This window comes from Cetorhinus maximus, chromosome 25, assembly GCF_964194155.1.
Source record: "Cetorhinus maximus chromosome 25, sCetMax3.hap1.1, whole genome shotgun sequence".
In the NCBI taxonomy this organism is placed as follows: Eukaryota; Metazoa; Chordata; class Chondrichthyes; order Lamniformes; family Cetorhinidae; genus Cetorhinus; species Cetorhinus maximus.
In genome coordinates this window covers 31,733,925-31,760,985 of record NC_135903.1, presented here as the reverse complement: position 1 = coordinate 31,760,985, position 27,061 = coordinate 31,733,925, and the positions used below count along the sequence as shown (strand labels likewise).

Sequence of the window (27,061 nt, the reverse complement as noted above, 5' to 3'; positions counted from 1 at the left end):
TGTTTTACCTGCCAGCCGCAATAGTGGCTTTTCACGCCGTAGCGTCCCAATCCCGCCGCATTAATTATGCGTTCCCAGGAAAAACGACGTTTCCATGGTAGTTGGGCTCTCATTCGCCCGCCACACCATCATCTCGCTGCTTGATCACATGATGATCATCGCTTGATGCAGCCGTGTGCACACCTCTCAGAGCTTCCAACCCACGACTGCTGCAAAGAGGACATGGCCCCGAAAGGCAAAAAGATTGCAGCCCCCTGATTCAATGGTGCGTCCCTCGAGCACCTTTTGGATGCAGTGGAGCCTTACTGTGATGTCCTCTACCCCTGCTCTGGTCGCAGGATGGGCAGCAACGTCACCAATCCGGCTTGGGAGGCAGTGGCAGCGCCCTACAAAAGAGGACAGTCACCCAGTGCCGCAAGAGGGTGAATGATCTCCTCCATTCTTCCAAGTCACTCTTCTCATCACACTCACAAACCCATCACACATCCACTGGGACCTCACTCACTGCCAGTTCAAGGGACATCACCATTCACTCACTCACACACACCTTCATTGTCCTCATCCCATCCATGGGACTACTCACCACCCACATATGTCAGGTATACTTATCATCTGGCCTGGCAAGCATCCTGCTTACAATCTCTCCGTCTATATTCGTGCAGGACAAGCTGGCACAAAACAACAGGGAGAGGTCGCAGACCGATGGAGGGATGCCTGATATCAAGGCCCTCACGGACTTTGAAAACAGAGCCATCCAGCTGACCGGCTAGGATCTGGACCATTCCTGTGCTGACAGTGAGGTCGGCAGTGCTCTAGCAAGTGAGGATCCAGCAGTGCAACATCCATTAGACACCATGCTGTGAGTGATGTGTCCTGTTTCACAGGCCACTGCCATGCACTAATTATCTCTCCTTGCTTTCACAGGCACATCTGCCAAACAGCCGACGGAATCCATGACCCAGGGCCTCCAATCAAGCCCCAAAGAAACCTCTCAAGAGGAATCTGAAAGCACCCTCCTTGAAATCCCATCACAGCGCTCATCCACACCTTCCACCAGCGCAGAGACACACACCTCGGAGGGAGCCAGCTTTATGGTAGCCTTGGGATCACAATCTGGTGAGCACATCGCACTGTCTGACCCACAGCAGGTGATGGCAGGGACTTCTCAGGTGTCCAGCACTCGGAGGACTGCTGGAGGCCAGAAATTTGCTGAGTCTGAGTCAGATGACGAGCCTCTGGACTCGGTCATGTCACAGTTGCTGCAGCTGCAAAGGGAAGCTCGGGAACATCAGGAAGGGATGTCCGGTACACTCCTCAGATTGCAAGGCCCGATGGAGGAGTCCATCCACCTTCAGGCGGAGGTGATAGCGCTGGCATGCCAACACACCAAGGTCAACACTTGTAGGATGACGGCTGCCATGGAGACCTTGGTCCAGGACATCGCTCCTGCACTGCTGCATGGGCTGAACTCCATCATTGATGCCATAATTAGCCTCCAACAGTGTGTACATGAGAGGGGTGCGGGGTAGCCCAATCTCACTCCAGTTACCCCTTCTCCTCAAGGAGTCAGCCAGGGGCCCTTGGGCACCCATAGGGAGGAGGATCAACAGGTGTGCCCCCCATGGAAATTCATCCAGGTGACTCCAGGAATGTCTGGCCAATCTGACTCCCCTCTTCTTGTGACCTCAGCAGCGCCAGCTCCACAGGCCGAGGGGGCTGCTACTGTCACATAGCAGGACCCGAAAGCAGGCCGAAGCCCTCAAGGTCTTGGCCCTCCAGAGGACGCCCGCCAAGGTCAGGACAGACAGGGTGTAGCAGTCAGCAGGCTGCCTCCACCTCTGCTGTGGATGTCCAGGGAGCACCAAGATGTAGCGGCAGGGTTAGGAAGGTTAAGAAGATGTAGTTGCACAGCCTGGGCATGGGTGTTAATCACTTTACATAATGTTCACTTTTGTCAATAAACTCCCAAGAATGTCTCCCTGCCTATGGCTCCTTGTTCTGATGACCAGTGTTCGTGTCACTCAGATGTGAAACCTTTCTGCACAAGATGAAGGCAGGTGTCTCAATCCAGGGCCTTTTACCTGTGCTCTGTGCAGCCTTCAGACCAAAGCGATAGTCCAGCCTCACACTCCCTGGACACATTACTAATGCCTGCACCTCGAAGGTGTTTGTCATTACTGCCAGAATGTTGTGGGCAGGCATCACAGAGTTCCGTCATTCTCTCTGTGTGCTCTCAGCACCTTTAAGGTGGGGCTGGTCTCCATCTCTTCAGCATCTGTGACCAGTGACGTTGTGCTCCTGAAGGGGTCAGGTGCTGAAGGCAGACAAGGGATCACATGCTTTTGAAGGCTACGTCTCTACGATATGACCCCGATCACAGAGCGCAAGCCCTCGGCCAGACAGGAGTTAGACATTCTCAGAGGCTATGTGAGGATGGTTGTCTGATGGATGTTGTACTGCTGGATCCTCACTTGGTAGAGCACCGTTGACCTCACTGTCAGCACAGGACCGGTCCAGACTGTCACCAACCAGCTGGATGGCTCTGTTTTCAAAGTCCGTGAGGACCTCAATTTCAGGCATTCCTCCACCGGTCTACATCCTCCACTGGTCTGCGACCTCTCCCTCTTGTTGTCCTCACTGCATGTTGTCATCATCCTCCTGCAATCGAGCGACTATTAGGGCCTCTACTGCGTCTCCATGACAGGAGCATTCTCACAGAGGGTACGTGCGTTGCCATTAGCCAGACTGGGAGTCAAACATTCACAGATGTAATGTGAGGATCTTACGGTATCTCCTCACTGCAGGTGGTCATCATCCTCCACAAATCTAGCAGGTATGAGGGCCTCCCGAGCGTGCCTGCCTCATCTGGGCAGTGCGAGAGCCTCACCGCCGTCATTGTCGACTTTGAGGATCTCCTCACCCTCTTCACTGTTGACATCCTCCTTATTGGAGGAGGCTTCCAGCTCCTGCATTTCCTCCTCAGCCAGTTCCTCTCCCCATTGCAGTACAGGCTGTGATGACAATGTGTGACAGGCTCCACCAGACCGGTCCAGGCACTGGAACCTCATTTTCATCCAGGTGGTTTGCTCCACCAAGTTGCAAGTTGCAGTCTGAGCCTCGTTATACCTTCGATCTGCTGCAGTCTGAGGCCACCACACGGGTGTCATCAGCCACGTTCTCTGTGGGTAGCCCTTATCCCTGAGGAGCCAACCCTGCAGCCTCTGTTGGACCCTGTGACCTGTGACCAGGGATCTGTGACCACCTGAGGATGTAGGAGTCATGGGCACTCCCTGGAAACCATGCGCAGACTTTCAGAATGTGTTTGTGGTGGTTGCACACCAGCTGCCCACATTCTGCGAATGGAATCCCTTGCGGTTGATATAGTTGACTGCATGTTGCGACAGAGATCTGAGTGTCTTGTGAGTGCAGTCGATCGCACCCTGCACTTGTGGGAAACCTGAGATCTGGGCAAATCCAATCGCCCTTGCATCCTGGCTCTCCTGGTCCCAGGCAAAATGCACAAAGTTGTGTGCCCCCACGAAGATGGCATCTGTGACCTCATGGATGCATTTGTGGATGGAAGCTTGTGATATCCCGCAGAGGTCGCCTCTGGGGCCCTGAAAGGAGCCAGTGATGTAGAAATTGAACACCGCTGTCACTTTCATGGCCACTGGCAGTAGATGTCCTCCATGTCCATGTGGGCACCAAATCCTGCAGCAGCTGGCAAATGTGACCGTCCAGTTTCCTAGACCTGTGCAGTCTTCGGCAACACTGGTTCTCAGTCATCTTCAGGGATGAAAGGTGGTGTCTATAGACCCCGGGTCTAGTCAGTGACAGCTCGCAGTGGCTTTTTGGCGGCATGTGCGGGAACCCTAGCCACCCCTTCTTCCAAAGGGTGCTGCTCCTCCCTCTTCACAGCCAGGCGCCTCAGTCACTCTCTTCTCTGTCATCTTCACTCTCTGTAAGACACGAGGCATACAGCTAGTTCACCAGCCTCCATGATCCTGATGTAATCCTCCTGCAGGATGAAAGAGAGAGGTGCGTGGGTTAGCTTGGGTATGCTAAGAACCTCTCTCGGTTAAGTCTGAAGTCCCCTTACCACATCCCGGAGAGTGCTGGCCACTATTTGGATGGCCAGAGATTAGTGCGCTGCATGGCTGCCCGAAACCCCACCTTCCTCCGCCCCTCTCCACCTTTCCAATTGGCCCTGGCATTGCCCATTGGACTGCATGCTGTGCTCTCAGCTCAGGTGCATTCTCCTAATCCACGCTGCAAGGCTGCACTGTTAGCTTGAACCATGGGGGAGATTGGTCCAAACCTGAATGATTACATTGCAAGGGGCTGAGTGCCTCCAGCAGTGACTGCTCCATGGCCAGCTTTGGCAAGGAGATTGTACAATGTGCCCAGTTGTCCAACTGTTCTGCAGTCCACTAAAATGCTAATTAGTTTGCAGCCTGTGCCCGAGGGGTGAAAAGCTCTGGAGCACTTGGTGGCACTTTGATGCCTCTGCATTGCTTGAGTGGGAAGATAAGCTAGAGGCCCGACTCCAATCATATAAATGTGGCTGCGCCTGAACTATCTCGGCTGCAGAGGAATGGTTACTTTATACAATGTGTCCCTAATGCGTGGCCGCTTCCCTTGCCCAACAATACCCCCACCCGCACATGCTTGTACGCTACCTTTATCCACAGAGGAGTAGCCTTTACCACCCCGCCCCCCTCCCCCTCCACAAAAGTCACCCCAACCACAGGGCTGCCTTTGTCCCACACCAAAGTCGCCCCAACAGCTGAGCAGTCTTCGCCCCCCATGACACGTGCCTCAACCTTGAAGTCCAACAGGCGTCCCTTGTGAGCGCTCCACAATGCTACCTTGCACTCACCTCCGAATTCCCCTCAAAATGCAGCCCACCAAATGCACACCTTTTACATGCTGTTGCGAAACACGTCAAGGTGCAATCACACTGACGTGGGCAGGCGATCCAGTGCGGGGAGGATGAGTCTTATGGGCTCATCTCAGAATGATATTCTGATGTATTACAATGAGGTTCCCGGCGTCTGATGGCGGGAAACATAGCCCGCCACTGACGGGCTGAGCGGACGATCGCAAACTGGTTTCACAACGTCGTGAAGCAAATTTTTGGCTTTCTTGCCATATTGTCCACTCATGCCACCGGACACACCCGATGCCAGTGGGCATGGAAAATTCCGATGTATGTCTTTGGTCAAAATCCATTGTTCACCTTCGGAGATAGATGGTGGCTATTAGTGCCTCCGCAGGTATAACGAGTTTCAATGGCTCTCTTTTTCTTATAAGTCCAGGCTGGGGAGATAGACCATCTGCTGCTCCTTTGTTTCATTGATTGTAATGGGTCCACACAATGATAGGTGTGAGATTCCACAAGGATTGAGCTTTGTCCTGTAATTACTATTGGAAGATTCCAGAACCATAGCCAACTTGCATGTGACCTGTAGCAGCCATGTTTTTGATCCAGCAAAGTCCAATTTTAAATAAGCAGAAAGTAAGGTTTGATTCTTATTGTTTTATGGACATGACATTTGCTTTGAAATATGAAACATACTTTTAGCTGTTAGCCTGTCCTTAAAGGACACTCCTCAAGAATTCCCTCTGGGAATCTAGATAATTGCACTTGGTTGTAAGTTACTCAGGTCAATTGATTGTCAATAAAGGTGGCTGTGGTGGGGAAGAGACTGTTGTTCACCTCCTTGTGGAATGTGCCTTTGCAAAGAAGGTCTGGAGAGAGATGCAGTGGTTTTTGTTGAGGTTCATCCCGAGCAGTTCTGTGACACAGGACTCTGTGCTCCACGGGCTGTTCCCAGGGACACACACCGAGACAAACATCAACTGCAGCTGGAGGATCATCAACTTGGTGAAAGGCTCTTTGGACTGCCCGAAACTTGTTGGTCTTCCAGTGCAAAGAGTTGTCCCTGACCAAGTGTTGCAGACTGGCACATTCCAAGGTCCAGGACTACGTGCTAAGGGACACACGAAAGCTTGGGGCAGCCGCCGCAAAGGCGCAATGGGGAAAGGTCACTGTCTAAGACCTTTCTGCCATAGTGCACCTAGGGGCTGGGAAAGGTATAGACTTGGGCTTTACGGCTCACAATGAATGCATGCAGTGAATATAAATTGTATTCTATTGTATTGAAGCACCTCAGTGTGCAACATGATGTATGTTGAAATCTTCAATCCCATTGCACTGTCTGACTGTCTGTAATGACCATATTGAAATGATTGTAATATCCATTGATTACATTGAAGCACCTCGTGATCCATGTGTAAAAGCTGAATCTGATTGTACTTTTTGTGATGGCGATTTAGAAATGTTTTGTAATGTTCTTTCAGCTATTTTATGTATAAAGTATATTTTTCAAAAAAAAATTACATTTAAATTTCAAGTTACAGGTCAATAACCGGCTTCCTCTTCTTCAGAAATACAAATATATAAAATAACTAGATCTGTGCTACACCTTAATTCTGCATACGAGAAGTGTGACAAAACATAATCAAAGAGCTGCCACAAACAATAAAAAAAGTCATGTTGTTCCTTCTTTGTGACATTATAAAGTCACACCTGCAAGCAACCACATAAAAACTACTCTCAGCATTTTTCTTAAAAAGCAACAAACTTCCCAATTTACCACAGCATTCTGGAATGTTTTGTGTGCCTGGACCTGCACAAGTACAGGTGAGGCAGGAAAAATGACATTAAAAGTGCAGAGTAAAAGGGAACTTTTTAATAGATCCCTTAATAGGAATCTGCAAGCCAAATTTCTCCGACATCTATTTAAGTGGAGATTTTCTTTGCTTTAAATGGAATACACATTCACTTCCTCTAATGATAAATGCTATTTACTCAAGCTTAGAGCATATACACACAGGTTGGCTGAAGTTGAACTTTAGGAACATGCAAGGAAGTGCAGGCTGCTGTGGTTTAATTAGCTGATGCAATACAGCGTACCACCACAATGCACTGGTATGACTCCCACTGACTCACCAGTTAGGACTATGCAAACATTGGCTTGAAAGATTATCTGAAGCTGAATGAGAAGAATTCCAGTGACCAATAACAAGTCTATCCTCCCACCTCCCCTTATTTAATTAGATTGACTGACAAATCATAGAATCATAGGATAATATAGTACAGAAGGAGGTCATTTGGCCCATCATGCCTGTGCCTGCTCTTTGTAAGACCTCTCCAATTTGTGCCATTTCCCTGCTCTTTGCCCGGCACCCTCTAAGGTCTTCACCTTCAAGTATTTATCTAATTCTCTTTTGACTCTGATTCGACCACTCTTTCAGGCAGTGGATTCCAGATCACAATACCTCGCCGCTAAAAGTTTATCTTCATGTCACCTCTAGTTCCTTTGTCAATTATCTTAAATCTGTATCCTCTGGTTACCAACCTGTCTGACACTGGGATCAATTTCTCCGTATTTATTCTTATCAAAACCCTTCAGAATTTTGATTTCTTCACTTAAATCTTCCCTTAACCTCCTCTGCTCTAAGCAGGACAACCCCAGTTCCTCCAGTCTCTCCATATACCTGAAGTTTCTCATCCCCATAGCATTCCAGTAAACCTCCTCTGCACCCTCAATGGCATTAACATCTTTCCAAAGGTGTAGAGTCCAAAATTGACTACAGTACTCCAGTTGGGCCCTAACAAAAGTTTTATAAAGCTTTCTTACTTTTGAAACCTTCTGGGCAGAGATTTCTTTGCTAACCTGACTCACAAGGCGTGGGTCTATCAGGAAGCTATGGGGAACTTGCAATTCGGATTCTCTGTATGCTGTGGAGCTCTGACCGGAATGTGTCTTTGATGTCAGAAATAGGTTCCCTGCCCTGATTGGCAGGCTGGGTGTCCTGTTGAATGGGGAGCTGGTTGCTGATGGCTGCAGCAGCAGCTGAGTGCATGCCTGGGATGGTGGAGGGTTGACCAAAGGTCGGGGGTGCTTTTGTGGGCGGTGGGGGGGAAGATCAGTAGTGGGGTGGGTGGAGAGGTGGGGTGGTGTTGAAGGGTTGATCAGATGGACTGCTGATCCCGTAAAGGGGTAGTGGGACATGAGAAGGGGGCGGGGGGGCGGGGTGGTGAATTGAAGGTTGGGGTGGTGGGATCAGGGCCTAGTGGGCATGAGGCACTGGGACCTCATGGAGAAGGGGGGGTCAGGGCATGGCTGGAGAAAGGGGGATTGGAATCTGGTGGAGGTAGGGTGGGAATCAGGGGCTGGTGGGTATGAGAACAGAGGTCAGAGACCTTGGGAGGAAGTCCATGGCAAGGGGGGGCGGGGGGGCTGATTGTAGAATCTCCACAGGAGGCATGCTGGTTCCAGAAGGTAGGTGTGAAGGCACCTAACTCCTGTATCCACCAAGTCCTCATCTCAATGAAGCTGCCAGATTCTCTGATGTTCAAGAAACCCGGCTGACAGCAGAATGGGGCTAAAGTCAGAAAAATCTGTTTCCTGCTTCAAACCTGCGCAATTCCAGCTTCAAAAGCTGAATGGCAATGAGGCTCTCAGCATCACTATCCTCTTTAAAGTTGTTAGCCACCTCCTTCGAGTGGGTTGGTTGCCAGCCCAACCTCCAGCCTCAGTTTAAATCAGGACTCAGGCAGGTTTGAACCAGGGTTGGGTCAGGAACCAGATTTTTCTGACATTAGTCCCATTCTCAACCCAAACCCACTCATTTTTTAAGTTGAAGTTCTGCCCTTTGAATCTATTTATAAAGCCAAGGATTCCTAATGTTTTTTTCAGTAGCCTTCACAACTTGTGCCACCACCTTCAAAGACTTATGTACATACACACCCCAGTCTCTCTGTTTCTTCACCCACTTCCAAGTTGTACCATTTAATGTATATTTCCTCTCTTCATTCTTCCTACCAAAATGAATCACTTCACACCTCTGAGTTAAATTTCAACCACCATGGTGTCTGGCCTTTTCACCATTCTCTGTCTTCTTGAAGTCTGTTACTATCCTCCTCACTATTTACTACTTTTCAGAGTTTTGTGTACCTGCAAACTTTGAAATTATGCCTGATATACCCAAACCCAGGTCATTAATATATTAGGGGGGAGGTGGTGGCCTAGTGGTATTGTCACTGGACTGGTACTCCAGAAACCTAGGGGGAATGTTCTGGGGACCTGGGTAAAAATAAAAATCTGTAATTAAAAGTCCAAAGATGACTGTGAAACCATTGCTGATTGTCATAAAAATCCATTTGGGATTTCCATTTGGGGAAAGGAAATCTCCTGTCCTTACCTGGTCTGGCTAACATGTGACATCAGACCCACAGAAATGTTGTTGGCTCTTAATTCTGAATGAGGGCAATTTGGGATGGGCAATAAATGCTGGCCGAGCCAATGGTGCCCACATCCCATGAACGAATAAATAAAAAACATCAAGAAGAGCAGTGGTCCTAACACCAAACACCGGGGGTATCATTCTATACTTTGCATCAGCTGAAAAACAACCAACCGTGCACCCCTACTTTCTGCTTTCTATCCCTTAACCAATTACATGTCCACTGCCCCTTCAATCTGATGGGCTTCAGTTTTGCTAACAAGTCTATTATATAATACTTCATCAAACGCCTTTTGAAAATTCATATAAACAATATCAAATGCACCACCCTCTCCATTATTTCAGCAAAGAACTCAACCAAGTTAATTAAATACTGGCTTTCATTTATTATTGGTTCAGCCTCAACTGGAGTATTGTGCCCAATTCTGGGCACCATATTTTAGGAAGGATGTGAAGGCATTAGAAATGGTGCAGGAAAGATTTACTAGAATGGTTCCAGGGATGAGGGGCTTCTGTTACGTGGATAGATTGGAGAAACTGGGTTATTATCCCCATTGTTACTACTTTAAAGTTACTGCACTTTCTACAATTTGCCTGCAATTTTGCTCTTCTATCTCCTTCTCATTATTTGATGGTTTATAGTATACACCCAGCAACATAATGGCTCCTGTTACAGGCAGGAGAGAGATAGGCAAACTGTACTGATTTCTTTTCGCCACCTGTCCGTAAGCAGAAGGTGTTTTTTTAAATTACTTTTAAAGTATATGGTGGCATAGTTTCCCAATCCGTTGGTTTGAGTGATTCAATTTACTAATAATCTGTGGCAAACTTGCGTTGATTAACTTAGAAGGTTAGTTTATTTCACATTCAAAACCCAGGGGAGGCATGTTCGCAACTTCCCACTCCAATACACACATAGAGTAAATGAGGGAGGATAGAGAAAGGAGTTTTACAACTATAGATATTAACAGTACAAGGACCACAGAAATGAATGTTAGTTCACATGATTTCCAGAGTCCAAAGTCAGAGTCCAATGACGAATTCTTTCACGTCAGAGTTCAAGTTTAGCTGGCTGAAGACAAGAGTTGTAGGGTTCACTTTGCAGTTGGTGTAGATACTGCAGTCGAAGTAGGTACACAGAGACTGTGTTGGTTGGTTCTGCAGGCGATGTTAGGAAATCTTCCAGCAGAGACAGGCTTGAGGAGCTGAGAGATGGAAACCGACTGCTTGCTCAGCCAGGTGGCTGGAATCCTTTCCAGTTGATGTTAAAACAGCAGACTGAGGATTTCTCATTTCTCAAGGGCATATAGAGATTTCAAAATGGTCACTCAAATCATGTGACCTTCTTTCTCCATAATGACTTCCAAAGGGATCTTCATCCAGTGTCTGGAACTGGCTTTGATTTCAGGACTGATAATGTTGCAGTTGTTAGTTGTTGAAAGAGTTGTCATCCATATTGAGGGCCTGGTGTCAGGAAGCCATTGTCTCCACTAGCAAGGTGAGCTTATCAGATACAAATGACTTCCCTTTGGTTCCCTTTTGAAAGGGGTCTGGACAGTCCCAGGTGTGATGTGAGTCTGTTAGCAGCTCCATAGGCATAAAAAAGTTTCAATGTCCAAGTCTCCTGGTTTTCATGATTACAAGGGGTCTGTGCAATCAGGTGTGAGATACCACCAGCTGAGAAAAGAATTCTTTTGTTCTTGTAACTCCTGGGGGTAGCTCCCAGACAAAGGGCCAACCCCATGGTCATGTGACTTGTAGCAGCCATCCTTTTTGGTTCAGCAGAAAGTCAATTTTTTTAAATCGCAAAAGAATACATTTCTGGATTTCTTTTCATATCATATGGAACCCAACAGGCCTCTACTGTTCCTTAACTCCCACCAAATAGATTCTGCCTTTGAACCCTCAAGTGCATCATCACTTCCTAGTGCTGTAACAGTACCTTCAATCAATGCTGCCACCTTCTCCTCCATTTTCTCCTCCCCTATTTTTCCTTAAATATATTGCAGCCAGAAATATCAAGTCACCATTCCTCCCCTTGTTTAAGCCAGGTCTCTGTTATTGCCACTTAATCATCACCCAATGTGGCTATTTGGGCCTGCAGCTCAACAACCTCATTTGCCATGCTCAGAGCATTTATGCAGGGGCACTCCAAACCCATCTTAATCTGTCCTGCATCTACCCCCATTCAATCCCTCCAGAAAGCATCAGTAGAACAACTTCACCCAGGTACTAGATCATTGAATCCGCCATGAGGATCTACTTGGTTCCAATCTCCAATTGCCAAGCATCACCTCGTAGGCATCAATCCTCTCCGGGATATTGGATTTGGAGTACACAACCCAGAGAAGAATCAAAGATCATAGTGTCTACCCTCCCTCAGTATCCAGCACCAACACAAAGACAACATGGAGAACTCTTAATATTGTTTTGAAGGCCATGTACAGAACTTCAAGTACCAGCTATTCAGATTCCAACCCCAACACAGAACAAAAAAAAAACAGTAAAAACTGGGAAATAAGAATACTGGTCCAAACTGGTCTTGTAAAGCTTAAAATGGAACACCAGTAAAAACTGGGAAAGAATGGTACTGGTTAGAACTGGGTTTTTTTTTCCATTTGAACAAACTAACTTCACCAGCCCTTACGCTGGGTGAAGTGGCACTTTACAATTGTTAAGCTTTTCGCTAGGGTGCAGCCACTTCTGGCCAATAAAAATTCACTTGGTTTTGATGTTTCACGTAGGTTTAAAATAGCAATACCATTTGTTTCAAATCGCAATTGGCAACTCTGGGACACACATTTTTCATATAGTATCATTACACCGTTACATACCTGTAATCAATTTCTTCTGATACAGACATAGTCACCTCACCAATAAATTTCTACCAAAACTTCTGAGAGAGAGAGAGAGAGAGAGAAAAGTACAAAACTTCAGTGGCAAATTGAACGGCCGGGAAAGTTTGCTGAGCAAGTGACTGGTTCCAGTGTGTGAGGCAGAAGCAGATGGTGCTATTTTTAGCTGATCCCTCCCTTCGGCAATGTTTCTCTTTTAAACCCTGCTCTTTCTTGGTGCTTCTCCTGCCCCTCCTCCAGTCCTGGGTGTTACTGCCCTTCAGCTCGCCCTTAGTCGTCCACTTTGCCATGTCGGGAAGCATCGAGAACGACCTAGGGAAATGTCAACTCAAGGAGATGTTTATTTGGAAGGCTCAATGTGGTAGCGAAATTACCAAGCACTTTATAGTGGCGATAACACAATCGGAATGACAGTGTGGTGAGGCAGTCATAAACGACAAATCGATGTAATCCCGTACATAATTACCATTTGGCGGAACTATTTGCATATCTATTTTGCCTGTGGTACAGCCTCTTGAATTTAAGTCATAAAATTGGGAACTAAAATGACATCTGTACTGACAAGTTATTTAGACAGAAGTGATTTCAGAGCTCAATCTTTGCATATAATAGATACATTTAAAAATTCTGTATACAATCAGTGACATTGTTTTTCATGTCAAAATTATCTCAGCTGGAAATCAAAGACTGGTGTTTCACAGTGATGCTTTTATACAATATCCATTGAATTTATATATCACCTTTAATTTAATAAAATGTCCCCAGGCACTTCACAGGATCATTTTGAAGCAAAATTATTGGATAACTCAATTTTAGCGCAGAATGTCTTATCAGGAATAGATCGGAACCACTGTGATCAAGGCATTACTTCCACTGCCTCACTGCTCCCTATCTCTGTAACCTCCTTCAGCCCAAAACACCACGAGAGCTCTGGGTTCCTCGAATTCTGGACACCTGATCATCTCCCATTTTCTTTGCCCCACCATTGGAGGCCTTGCTTTCAGCTGCCTAGGTCCTAAACTGGAATTCCATTCCTAAGCCTTTCCACCTCTCTCCTCCTTTAAGACACTCCTTAAACCTAGCTCTTTGACCAAGCTTTCTCAACTTTCCTAATATCCTTAAGTAGCTCAGGGTCAATTTTTTGTCCGGTAAGGCTTGTATTGCACTACATCAAAGGTACTGTAAAAAAATGTAATTTGTTGCTTCTGTGGTGCATGTATCATAGCAACAGTATACTCATGCTACAATGCAGTGTCAGGCCACTGTCAGTAACCCAGCACCCCAAAGTAAACCTGCTGCACTTGAGTGGTGGGGGAGCAGGGGGCCGGGGGTGGTTGGCAGAGGGCATTCAATCTCCACTTCTAAAAAGTATGCTTAGTTTAAATGGTGAACATGAGTCATCCCTCAGTCTCAACAATGTCCCGTCAAAACAAAAGACTTGTGTTATGATGTTAATATACATTTTGAACTGTTACCTGCATCTTACTGGAGGACACACAGTGCCCGAGGTAACGTTCACCCAGATGCAGAGCAGTATTGGAATCTTTAACTCTTTACATATTTATTTAGAGATAACAGAGTATGGAATTTTAACTAGGTCCATTATTTTTGTGGCTGGATTGTTACTGCTGAACATGATTTTGAAAGCTGTCCTTTAAACAATAATTAGAAGCTGATGTATATTGCACAAGTCACCAAACCTACAGAATTTTCAAATATTTTACCACTTCCCCAAAAAATGTGCTGCTGCCACTAATTCATAACGGTTAAACACACTCCCTTCCCCATCCAACCAGACAAATCAGTATGTTTCCTTAATGGTGAGGGCTTGCAAATGTGGAGTGGCAAAGCGATTTTGGGTATCCATGTATAATAATGACAAAAACTTGGGCACAGATGAAAAAAAGTCATCGAGGCGGCTAATGTGATGTCGGCCCTTATCCTCAAGGGGATTGGGATGGTGATGAAGTGGTAATGTCACAAGACTAGTAATCCAGAGGCCCACGCAAATGCTCTGGGGGCACAGGCTCAAATCCCAGTTTGTGGAATTTATATGAAATTAATAATAGCGACACCCACATTGTGTCAAAAAATTAAATTTAAAAATGCTAAAATGAAGAAGTGGTGCTTCAGTTCTACAGAGGCTTAGTCAGATCTCATCTGGAATAATATATTCAGTACATCACACAACAGTAAAGATACTGGTCTTGGGGTGGGAAAACACAGATTCACCAGAATGCTAGGGCTTGAAGGGTAAAAATGAGGAACAATTGAAGGAACATGGTTTGTTTCTACTTAAATTTAGAAGGTTTAGGGGTGATCTAATCAAGGTGGTTAAAATGTTAAAGGGATTTGATAGGGTAAATGCAGAGAAACTATTTGGTGCGGAAGATCCAAAACAATTGAAATTTTCAAGGCTGAAATTAATGGAGTTTTTTTTTAGGTGTGGGTATAAACAGATAAAGACAGGTAAATGGGTTGAGGTTCAGATCAGTCACGATTTAATTGATGGTGGAAAGGCTCAAGGGGCTGAAAAGCCTACTCTAGTTTCTATGGTTTTCAAGATTGCAGCCATATTACTCTGGAGTGATACTGTCCTATGATTAAGTCATACACATTAAAGTACTTTCTGTGGCCAAATTATCCCCATTTTAAAAACAGAAAAAAAATTGAAACTCATTTAAAGATTTCAGACCACACCTGTGATGTGGGCAAAATACTGTGGAATAAAATACACAAAATACATCCAACTGTGTTGGTTCTAGTAACTCACTTGAAATATTGCTTTTGGGTGAATTATTGGTGTATCTATTTTTCTAACATGCCACCCTCCCTCCTGAAAGCGACAACCCAGTGTAGCCCCAAGCGCTGTCAGACCTCCAGGAAGCAGCCATTCTTCACATGAGGAGGCAACTTCTTGTCACAGATGTGCAGTGGCCATTTGTGAAGGGCCTGTAGCAGCAGCTTAAAGTTTGGCCATCGACTTAAACAGATCCTGCCTGACCTGCGTTTGCAGCATTTTTGTTTTCATTCCAACAACTTCAAGGGCAGTGTTTTTAGGGTTGGCAGGCCCGGGATCGGCCGGGAAACGGACTGCCCACCGCGATTGGCTCCTGACCGCGGTTTCGTGCTGGCTGGCCAATTAACAGCCAGCCGGCGTGAAGCTCGCGCTGAAACACTCACCGCTGCCGGGGTGGGGGCGGGAGGAGGGCGGGCGCTGACGTAAGCGCGGGCGTGGGCAAGCGCTGAATGAAAAGCTCCCTGAAGGCAGAGAGCCGCCTCGTGGAGCTGAAGACTTGAAAATAATTAAATAAAAAGTTTTAAAAAGGGAAAAAATGTGGCAAGCATCACAATCAGTCACCTGAACATATACGTGATAAAAAATGCCATCTATGGATTTTTATTTAATAACGGAAACCTCAGCCTGCCCTTGGGTGAGGGAGGCTTCATGAATAATGCTCGCCTGGCTGATTTGCCCGTCCGCCAACCGTAAGGTTGGATGGACCACGAAAAATCGGGGGCAATTGCACCTTTAATTGCCTTAATTGGCCTCTTAATTTTGGCGGGCATGCTTCCGACTTTTGCACGCGCCCACCGACTGAAATATCGCGTGAGCGCGGGACGACGTCAGGATGCTCGACCGACGTCATCGTATGCAATTTCACGTCCGATCGGGCCGGGCGCACGCCCCCAACCTAAAAATTCTGCCTCAAGTTTTACACAGAAAGCAAAGAATTTTGAAGTATCTTCACAGCCCAATAACAAATCTAAAGATTCTTTAGGTCCTCAGAACTTGTTTCTTCTAGGATACAAGTTTGACGTGCGTTACAGTTTTTAAAGAGTGAAAAGCGCTGGACAATTTCCCCTATTTTGAGCACTTTAACTCCTTGCAGAGCATGAAATTTACAAGCGGACACAGACATAAGACCTTGGGGAAGATTCTACTGCATCTCTGTTCTGGCACATGATCATCTGGGTGCACAGAATTTTAGAAATCGGGCATGTCAGTGTGCCCGCTTGTAAAGGAACCTGCGCACTTTGCCAATACTTGCTGCACCCAGTTAACCCAGTGCGCCTGAGTAAACCTAGGAAAAATCTCACTTCTTACTTTTTTTTTAAAAAAAATGGACTTCCCACAAGATAATGATGTTAAAACAAGATAACGATGTTAAAACATTTCTTGTAAGTGTAGAAAAATATTTAATTCTTCATCTGAAGGATGTGAGGCATGTTGGAACATAGACATTGATCACACTTTTGTTTTGCAAGTGACCACTCTTCCATTAATGAATTTAAACTGCTGAGTGTCGGATGCCAATTCAAATCCTGACAGGAGAGCACATTCATATCCTTCTCATCCAGCGTCTGCACAAATACACTTTCAGGCTGGAGTTGGGGATTGTGATCAGGACTAGGAACCTTGGCTATATCCCTGTCCTACTCAGTGCAGCAGGGCATCAAGACCATTTGTTTCGTCTTGAAACGATTTATTTCTGATGTAAAACTTTAATTTCAAAACACAATTTTACTTTACCCAAATGACAAAGCTCGGTTGTGTTGTTTAAAAATTGCATGCCTATAAAGTTTATTTTAGAAATGAAGTCAAAGAGTTCCACTCATGCTAAAATATCCTCAGAATTGTCTTGTTATCATAATTTGGGCCTTAGTAGTGCAGTATAATACTCTGAACTAGCAAATATCATTATTATATTTTTGATAAATTTATGTAAACAGTCCACAAGGAATAATTTTCAGCCAATTATGACAAAAATGCACATTTTCACGTAGCAGAGAACAAGTTTTTCTTCTTTAAATAAAAAGCTTCCTGTTTCTTTTGCAGTTTGGACTTGCATCCTGAGAAACTGAAATTTCCTGGTCAGTCACTTTAAAAGGCTGTTATGATGTTTTTGCATGGGCATTTTGTTCAGATTGATCCTCATCCTCGGAGCTGCTGTCCACATCACTCCGATCATCTTTAGACACCTTATCATTAAGAAAAAAAAAATCACATTTTAGTTGCACAACCAAGGGTGTTCACAACTTGTCCCCTATAGTTCAGGAAGGGGTGTTCTAAAATCAATATTCCATTTTTGATCATGTCAGAAATATTCTGCACCATTTTCCACATATCTGAGGATAACATGATGGTATTATACTGTTGCTTTTGGGTTAATACATTACAGTTTTGAATGCATTGATGTAAAAGTAGTAGTGCAACTCTAGAGTCAGTAAGGGATCAAACTTCCAACCATACTAAGCTTAAAAAGTGCAACCGCGTCTCCAGATGACATTCTCACACATCTGGGCTTTGCAGTGGATGCAGTGTAGCTTCAATTTAATGTGAAGCCAGTTTTAGAAAAGTTTCAAAGTGTTCTACTGTAAGTTTTCAAACTGAAATTTCATCAATTTTAACTGGGGGAGATGGTAATGTTACTGGATTGGTAAACCAGAGGCCCAGGTTAGTGCCTTGGGCATATGGGTTCAAATCCCATCAAGGCATTTAATTTAAATTCAATCTGGAATTGAACGCTAGTTTCAGTTATGGTGGCCATCACTAGCCTCCTTTAGGGAAGCAAATCTGCCATCCTTACCTGTTTCAGACTCACAGCCATGTGGTTGATTCTGAAATGGCCTAGCAAACCATTCAGTTGTAGGGATAAGCAATAAATGTTTGCCTTGCCAGCAATGCCCACATCCCATGAAAGAATTTTTTTTAACAAAAATGTGTCCCAGACTGCTGTGGGAGGCAAGGGAGGAGATCGCAGGGGCTCTGACCCAAATCTTTAATTCCTCTCTGGCCACGGGGGAGGTGCCAGAGGACTGGAGAACAACTAATGTGGTTCCATTATTTAAGAAGGGTTGTAGAGATAAGCCAGGGAACTACAAACCAGTGAGTCTCACGTCAGTGGTAGGGAAACTATTGGAGAAAATTCTGAAGGAGAGAATCTATCTCCACTTGGAGAGGCAAAGTTTGATCAGGGATAGTCAGCATGGCTTTGTCAGAGGGAGGTCTTGCCTAACAAATTTGATTGAATTTTTTGAGGAGGTGACCAGGTGTGTAGATGAGGGTAGTGCAGTTAATGTAGTTTATATGGATTTCAGCAAAGCCTTTGACAAGGTCCCACATGAGAGACTTATAAAGAAGGCAAATGCACATGGGATACAGGGTAATTTGATAAGGTGGATTCAAAATTGGCTTCGTTGTAGGAAACAGAGGGTGATGACAGAAGGCTGCTTTAGTGACTGGAAGCCAGTGTCCAGTGGTGTACCACAGGGATCTGTGCTGGGTCCCCTATTATTTGCCATTTATATAAATGACATAGATGACTATGTGGGGGGTAGGATTAGTAAGTTTGTGGATGACACAAAGATTGGCCAGGTGGTTAACAGTGAGGTTGAGTGTCTTGGGCTACAGGAAGATATAGACGGGATGGTCAAATGGGCAGATAAGTGGCAGATGGAATTTAACCCTGAAAAGTGTGATGTGATACACTTTGGAAGGAGTAATTTGACAAGGAAGTATTCAATGAACGGCATGACACTAGGAAGTTCTGAGGAACAAAGGGACTTTGGCGTCTGTGTCCATAGATCTCTGAAGGCAGAGGGGCATGTTAGTGGGGTGGTGAAACAGGCATCTAGGACACTTGCCTTTATCAATCGAGGCATAGATTACAAAAGTAGGGAGGTCATGTTGGAGTTGTATAGAACCTTGGTGAGGCCACAGCTGGAGTACTGTGTGCAGTTCTGGTTGTCACATTATAGGAAGGATGTGATTGCACTGGAGAGGTTGCAGAGGAGATTCACCAGGATGTTTCCTGGGATGAAACATTTAAGTGATGAAGAGAGGTTGGATGGACTTGGGTTGTTTTCATTGGAGCAGAGAAGACTGAGAGGCGACCTGATCGAGATGTACAAGATTATGAGGGGCATGGACAGGGTGGACAGGGAGCAGCTGTTCCCCTTAGTTGAAGGGTCAGTCACGAGGGGACACAAGTTCAAGGTGAGGGGCAGGAGGTTTAGGGGGGATGTGAGGAAAAACTTTTTTACCCAGAGGGTGGTGACGGTCTGGAATGCACTGCCTGGGAGGGTGGAGGAGGCGGGTTGCCTCACATCCTTTAAAAAATACCTGGATGAGCACTAGGCACGTCATAACATTCAAGGCTATGGGCCAAGTGCTGGTAAATGGGATTAGATAGGTAGGTCAGGTGTTTCTCACGTGTCAGTGCAGACTCGATGGGCCGAAGGGCCTCTTCTGCACTGTGAGATTCTGTGATTCTGTGAAAATGAGTGCGCCAATAGGAATATGAGCTCTTGATAACATTAATATTTAGGTGGACAATGGAAGAGGATGACATTGGGACCCATTAAATGTTGCAGGGATGGCTAGGTTGACAAATCACACAGTACAGATGCTGTCATGGAGAATCTCATTTGTGAGTTTGGTCAGGGCAGTCTTGGTGCTATGAAAAGGACAGGAACCACAGTGGAGGGATTCAGAACATTTGAATTTTAGGATAGATCAACATGGAGTTGGGGAGTGTTGACACATTCAAGGGCACTGGAAAGTAAAGCAGCTTAGAGCTGGGCAGTATCTGGAGCGAACAGATGGGCAATTGGTCAATAGAGTCTTGAGTTGTCCTTACCCTCCTGGATGATCCAGGAGTAGTGAATAGTTATAGTGGAGGAAAACGAAACACAATATTCATTTAACATTGATACCAGGTCTGACAATGAATGACTAGACCCATTTTGTGTCAGGTATGCTCGAGTTTATGGCCTTCCAAGTCGAGTTATGACTATACTGGGAAATCAACAATGCAACCCTGAGCTGAAGTATTAGTCAAGATTATGGTCTTGTGTCCTGCAGTATAACTTCAACTCACATTCGTCTGACTCAAAGGTGAGAGTTCCACCGCTGAGTGAATCAAATTTGGATGTCTCGATCAAGTTCCTAATGGACTTGGGTTGCTAACATTACCTGGCCATTTCACTGAGAGACCAGAGGCTGGATTTCACAAGCCTGGACATCTTCTCTGCAGGGGCAGGAGTGGTAGCCCCTAAAATAGGGCAGGTGTCAACCCCATCACCTTCCTGCCCACCCCCAAAATATGGGGGGTGGGCGGGCACTGAAATCAGCAGCCTACCTGCCATATTTAAATTAATAATCAACAGTCAATTGAGCTTGTTAACAGGCCAATTGACTCTGACAATACGCACGCCACGTCATAATATGGTTGGCATAGGCAGTCGGGGGTTTTTTAAAAAAATCTTTTTAAAAGGGTGGGAAGAAAAGGAGGAAGCTATCTATCTTTGGGCGGGGGGGTTGCCCTTTGCGCATAAGTGGGGCAGCCACCTCCCTGCCCCAAGATAGTATCCCCCTTTCTTCCTACCTGCCTGCTCTACAAAACATGCCACCCCCAGCCCTCCCTCGACTGCCCAAACCCCCCGGGTATTACCTGGCTCCGGGATCTACAGGCCTTCTTCTTGGGCCTGTTTGCAATCCCGGCAGCTCTTCCAAGGGCGGGACTTCCTCCCCAGTGAGGGGTGGAAGTCCCACACTCTACCTATTCAGCCCGCTCGCAGCACATTATGGCTGTGGGGCGGGCTGGCATCCAGCGAGTGAGCCCCACAGCGACTGTGCTCCCCCTCCACCCATATGCTGCCCCTGATGTGGGAGACTGAAGACTTCACATTGGTACAATTGAGAATGGTCTTCTGAGGGTGATGTTAAGAGATATTATTGAGGCAGAGTAAAGAGAATTTTCTTTTGACAATCGGAGACAAAAAATGAAATTAAATGTCTGTCATTTCCCACCACAGTCATTATGTCACTGTGAGCAAAAACATTTACTCCCCTTCAAAAGAGAACAACGACAAGCTCGGAGGCCCAATGAAATTATACAAAATAAAAATGGAAAATGCTGGAAATACTCAGCAAGTCTGGCAGCATCTGTGCAGGGAGAAACAGAGCTAACGTATCAAATCTGTGATCTTTCACCAGTTCCGCTAATGCATTTCCAGCTTTTATTTCAGATTCCCAGTATCCGCAGTGCTTTGCTTTGATTTCAATTAGACCATTTTTATATTGTTGCTTTCACACTATTTGTCTGGCTCCCTCATTGTAATCCATTGAAAATGATAAGCTCTGTAGTTTACCTTTCCTTTATGAAATGCTTTAAGCACCATACGGATGATTAGATGGGACCAGTAGATGTGCATAACCAGTAGTGTGATGAGAAGAAGATTTATGAAGCCCCAGATTTTGTATGGTCCTATGATCTCCCAGCTTTCAAAAAACACAGATCTGATGCTCCTGCAAAACAGAGATAAACACATGGCTGAGTTAAAGAGCCATGTGGTGTCATATTCAAACATGAAAACAAATTTCAATCATACAGTGTAAATGGGGTAGAGGCTTTCATCTTCAACCCTTAGGCAATAACCTAGCAGGGTGGATCACTTGTCCTTAAAAATTGATTGAAATCAGTGGAATAAAATTAGGCACATTCTATAAACGGTGGTCAATCTGTCCTGCCCGATCACCACCTCGGCAGCAAGAACAAAAATCGACCTCAATTTTCTGGTCCTTGCTAATTATAAAGTGCTAATAAATTGCTATAATCGCTAATTATAAATCAATACTCAGTCCCAACGAGACTGCAAATGTCAAATGAGGCCTGCTTACCAGTGCCACTTGGAAAGAATATCCTTTGAATTATTTAAAATTAACTTACTAAAATTAGCAAGGACAGAAATTACCATTAAGAGTTTGGCAGAAGTGGCTAGAAAGCTTGTTGAGCCTAACAACCTTTTGCTGCTCCTAAAGAACGTTTATGTTCTTTTTGTGTAATGACAAAAAATGCTTTCCGTTCCTTTTCCACCTGTTTACAAACCTCTTGCTACCTCAGCTGCTGAGACCATGGGATAGAGAGCCAGAGACCTCTTCACAACAGCTGCTCAAAGACACGCGACTTGGCAAGGAATGGCAAACGCCACATGAAACAGAGCACCTCAATAGCAGTACAGCTGAGACCCAGCAAAGCTCAATCACTTGAGGCAATTGAGACAGGACTGGATTTTGAGCTTCTGAATTTCAGTTTTGCAATCAAAATCTTCAAATTACTGGGCCACTCTTAAATTTGTGGCGACATTTTTAACTCCCTCTACATGAGGATGAGAAGTCTGTCAGGGCACAGGCCATGGAAGTCAACGTGAACCCTTTCCTCTTCGATGATTTGGAAGTGTTCACTAGTCACACAGTGTGGTCTCCTACTCCTAGCCCCAAGACTTTTAATCCAGTGTGGCTCCTTTCCCGTTTGGCTGGCCTCGTTACTATAGGGATAGATTTCCCATGTTTGTAATTTATTTGTTAACCTGTTCTTTAAGTTCAAAATTATAGTTCACTATAAACAGTAAAGGAGAAGCTGTTCCTCAATTTAAAATAGTTAACTAACTAAGCAATGAAAAAGTTTTTGCTATTGTTAGATTTTTTTTTAAAGTTTGGGCATGCCCCAACCGTTTACCAATTTCAGTTTCACAGCCGAAAGCAATTCTTGCAAACTAGTTAAAATAAAAGACTGTTTTTGCTCTTTCTGGATGTATCGCATTTGTTCACCCAAATTATTTAACAATCATTAGCCCTAACATTACAGGCTGGGGCTATTAGTGGATGGCCAACTTAACATGCTTGATTCAAGTTCCTTTCTGCTATTACAGTAGAGATGACAACTCATTTTATGTTACTATGCCACCATATAATAAGAAATTTAGACTAATCAATTGAGCATTCATTTTTAAAATCTGGATATTTAAAAGTGGACTTCTGGACTTCCCAAATTCAACCTATTTAAAGTCAATGAAAAAATTGTCTTTTATTTATTCATTCACTGGCTTATCATCCCTTTTTCCTTTTCTTGAAACCATTTTAACCAAAGAAAATGCAGCCCCTTGCTTCCACCAACTGAGCAAAGGTGATATGTACAAACCAGAAGATCCCAAGTTTGATTCCCTGTCCCAGCTAAGTTAGATTATTTCAGCCTCTGTTAGGGACAGAAAATCAAGCAAGTTGTTTTCAGCCTTGATTACTGAAAAGTTGATGTGTGCCCACACCTGAGCAGGCCTGGGTTCAAAATGCTGCTTGGTTAAATAATCTCCCAACATTCACAGCACAGGCTCAAACATGAAGCACGCACAATTGACTAAGGGTACCACAGAGTAAGCAGAGTTTATGAAATCATATCCCAGCAGGAGTTAACACCCTCAAGAGAGGAGGAGGAAAAAATATATATACACATAAGCAGGTAAAAAGACAACCATTCCAATAGAAAATCTTACCTCTCCTTGGTAAACTGAAACTTAGCTCGTCTGTGAAAAGTTTAGGAGGATGATACTTACATGATGGGGTATATTACCAAACGCGTCACGATGAAAACCACAGCAAACATCAAGAAGAAGATGTTACAGAGCTTTTGCCATTTAGCATAGTTTGCCATTTTAGCCAGCTAGATTTAAATAAAACAGTAATTAGTGTCCTGAACATATCAGCAAATCCAAGAAAACTGTCCATGACACAAGCAGAAACATGCAACTTGCAAGAAGTAGCCATTCAATGGGCAAGTTTTCCATATTCTTATTGTAAATAATGAACTTTGAGATAATTCATGTTCTTAGAGTAACTAGATGTCGTCATTGCTTCTAGCCAGATGACATTCTTTACATAATTAAACCCACTAGGTAGCTTAGTCAACTGATAAATGGCTTTCAGTAATACAAAAGCAAAATACTGCAGTTGCAGGAAATCTGAAATAAAATCAAAACGATACTGGAAATACTCAGCACATCAGGCAGCGTCTGTGGAGAGAAACAGAGTTAATGCCCAGGATTTTCCAGCCCGCCAATGTGAACGGAGGTTTCAATGGCTCGCCAGCCCCACCAGGGGGAAGCCCGCAATGGGGAAGCTGGAAAATTCCAGCTAGTGTTTCAGATCGGGGTGATCTTTCATCAGACCATTTCAGATGACAGGTCATCCTGATCTGAAACGTTAACTCTTGTTTCTCTCCACAGATGCTGCCTAACCTGTTCATTATTTCCAGCACTTTTTTTGATAAATGATTTTCAGTGTTGTTTACAGATAATGGCAGGACTCAACACTATGACTGGTTTGCCAGAGATGTAAGGAATTTCCTCACTTTTAAGCGTTGGCAAGGGATCCGCTCACACTCAAAGATCTAAATAATATACCTACAGGTGCAACAGGTTAGGTTTTGCACCCAATCTATAAGTGACTCAATGGCACAGTTTATCAGTGACAACCACGTCCTTTCAAACCACTTACACTATAATAGACTTTCTGGGTTGATACAAACATAAATGTAAAAATTAAAGTTAACCAGAGTGAAATTGCTGATTTTACAGCGCATCAAATTTTAATAAGCAATGCAAAATCAACTTGAGCAAGTAGCTTTATATAACTAAGGAATCATATCAGCTGCGGCATAACTGGAATTTATCCACAAGGTTTAAAAAGCTACCTTCCCAAGACTAAATAAACTGAAAGGGAAATATAATATGTTCGGCAAAAGTAGTTATGTGTAGAACGGTTTGAATCTTAGGTATGCTCTCAGAATTCCCCTAAAGTTTTGTCCACGAATATCTAGCTTGCACTCTATATTGTCACTGATGGGATTATTCTCTTGGCTCTTTCACGATTACCCAAGGGCTTCCCCAGAGTTTTGTACTCTCCTCTGTATTTCTTCATTATATCAATAACCACGCATCATCCAACTTATCCACTTTACTGCTGATCACACTCTACATTCATTAATTTCTAATTTTGTCTTTCATTTATCTCCTCTATCCTCAAGTAGAATTTCCACATCTTCACAATGTAGAACATGCCAAGAAGCTTCGTTTAATCTTTCTTCATAAACTCTTTTCTTCTCAACATTTCTCTGGAATCCTCAAATCCACCTAAAGTTTGAATACTGCTCTCATTCTGGTGAGGATCTTATAGTAGTCCTGGGCAACATTCAAGAAACAACTTTTCATAATTGATGAATGTGTGATCCCTCCGTGATTTTTAGTCTCCTAACCCTGCCACCCATCCCGATAACAAGCCACTCTCCCTCAGTATTTCTTATCTTTATCTAGTTTACAATAATACCATGATTAGCCTCCCCTGAGGTTTCTTGTTGCTCCTAAGCAGCTACTATGTTGTTCTAACTGCTCCTCTTCCACCCTGTGTTAAATCATGGTTAAATGCACCATCTCCTCTTCCAATCCCAACCGTTAATTCACTCTTCTTCAGGAAGACAAAATGGTTTATCTCTCCAAGTCTTTTCTTATTCCTACAATCTTCAGGTTTTTAGCACCCAAGTCACCTAATCATAGAATAATGTATAGAATGATACAGCACAAAAGGAGCTGCCCATTGTGCCTAATTATTATGTCTTGATTTATTTTTGCATAGTCTTTACTCTTTCTAACAGAAGCTGTGTCCTACATACAAGCCTTAGTTCCTCAACTTGATCTTCAACAATAAAGTCACCAGATAAACAGCATAAGTCACCAAACCATGAGAAAGAAATTCAAGGTAAGATTGGAAAGTACTTCGGAGAAGTAGTAACAAAATTGTAAGAATGGGCAACTTTATAACTATTCTTAGGTGGACTGGGATAAGGCAGAGGTTGTAAGTAAAAATGAGGCAGAGTTCCTAGGATACATCCTTAAATAGAATGTTGTTTGTCCATTGATGATAGATGAAAGTTAAATCCAATTCTGCACAATGAAGCAAGACATGTAAGTGGCCTGAAGGTAAGCAAATACTTGTGAAATTATGGCAGAAACCAAACCAGGCTCTCAGTGAGGAGATACAATGAAAAAGAGAAGTCAAAAGGGTTGGACAGAAAGTTAGCTAATTTTGATGGATTGAAGAGTCAGATTGGTTTGAAGAATAGCAGATCAAACAATGGATCAGCAATGACAGATAGTTAAAAATGGGTTGGACAGGGACAACTTAAATATACCCTGAAGTGTAAAAGAACATCCATTGAAGATCAGTGTTCAATAGCTAAAGGTGTAAGAGCAAAAGTGAAGTTTAAAAAGAGAGAGACATATGATAACTGCAAGGATGGTAACACAAAAAGAAATATAAAATGTATAAAGGGGAAATAAAAGGAAATTATGGAGGCTAAGAGAATAAAAGATAATTGGCATCACATAAAGGGAAATATCAAGGGTTTTTATAAGCAGGTACGTAAAATAATAGTGAAAGAAGAGGTGAGGCCACTTAAAGACAAAAGGACCATAACACCATAATGTGCTTTGAAAGTGATGGAATGGCAGAAATGCTTAACAAGTATTTTGCTCAATTTTTACAGCAAACTTGAAAGGAGGAACTCCCGAGGACGATGGAGAAAGCTACTTTTGAAGGTAAGCACTCAAATGGAACCTGTACTTAAGAAAATTTACTAGGACTAAAAGTAGAAAAGCTGCCATACCCAGATGGTACGCAAGCCACAATATTGAAGTAGTTTGGGGATAGCAGAAGCATTGGCAAGATATTTTTCAAAAAACTTTTGGAAAATGGAATTCTTTCAAAGGACTGAATAATGGCAAATGTTACACCCACATTCAAAGAAAGTAACAGTGATCTGGCAGAAAATTGTAATGCGGTTAGTCTTATCATAGACATAACACAGGTAATCTTCTATGGGTTGATCTTGACTTGGTGCAACATTGTTAGAAACGTTGAGTTGAAATGTTGAGAAATGCTGAGTTTTTCCAGCAATTTTTGTTTTTGTTTCAGATTTCCAGCATCCGCAGTATTTTGCTTTTATATTATTGTTAGAAATGTGACTGTCGGCAGCCTGGTTACATCTCTCTCAACTTTT

The 27,061-nt window shown here is 44.1% G+C and overlaps 2 protein-coding genes across 2 annotated transcripts in view; both read right to left on the bottom strand.

Moving 5' to 3' along the window:
• The window catches only part of aarsd1 (alanyl-tRNA synthetase domain containing 1), a 73,345-nt gene extending 61,149 nt beyond the window's left edge, over positions 1-12,196 (bottom strand). The window contains exon 1 of the mRNA XM_078529735.1: positions 12,150-12,196. Within this exon, the coding sequence (XP_078385861.1) occupies positions 12,150-12,178 (29 nt within the window). The 5' untranslated portion in view covers positions 12,179-12,196. The remainder of the gene's footprint in view (positions 1-12,149) is intronic.
• Positions 12,197-16,346: 4,150 nt separating this feature from the next.
• LOC144668020 (ceramide synthase 6-like) overlaps positions 16,347-27,061 on the bottom strand; it is a 53,255-nt gene continuing 42,540 nt past the window's right edge. The window contains exons 8-10 of the mRNA XM_078529733.1: positions 23,565-23,671; positions 21,327-21,483; positions 16,347-17,153 (exon numbers count right to left, since the gene is read on the bottom strand). Of these exons, the coding sequence (XP_078385859.1) occupies positions 17,067-17,153; positions 21,327-21,483; positions 23,565-23,671 (351 nt within the window). The 3' untranslated portion in view covers positions 16,347-17,066. The remainder of the gene's footprint in view (positions 17,154-21,326; positions 21,484-23,564; positions 23,672-27,061) is intronic.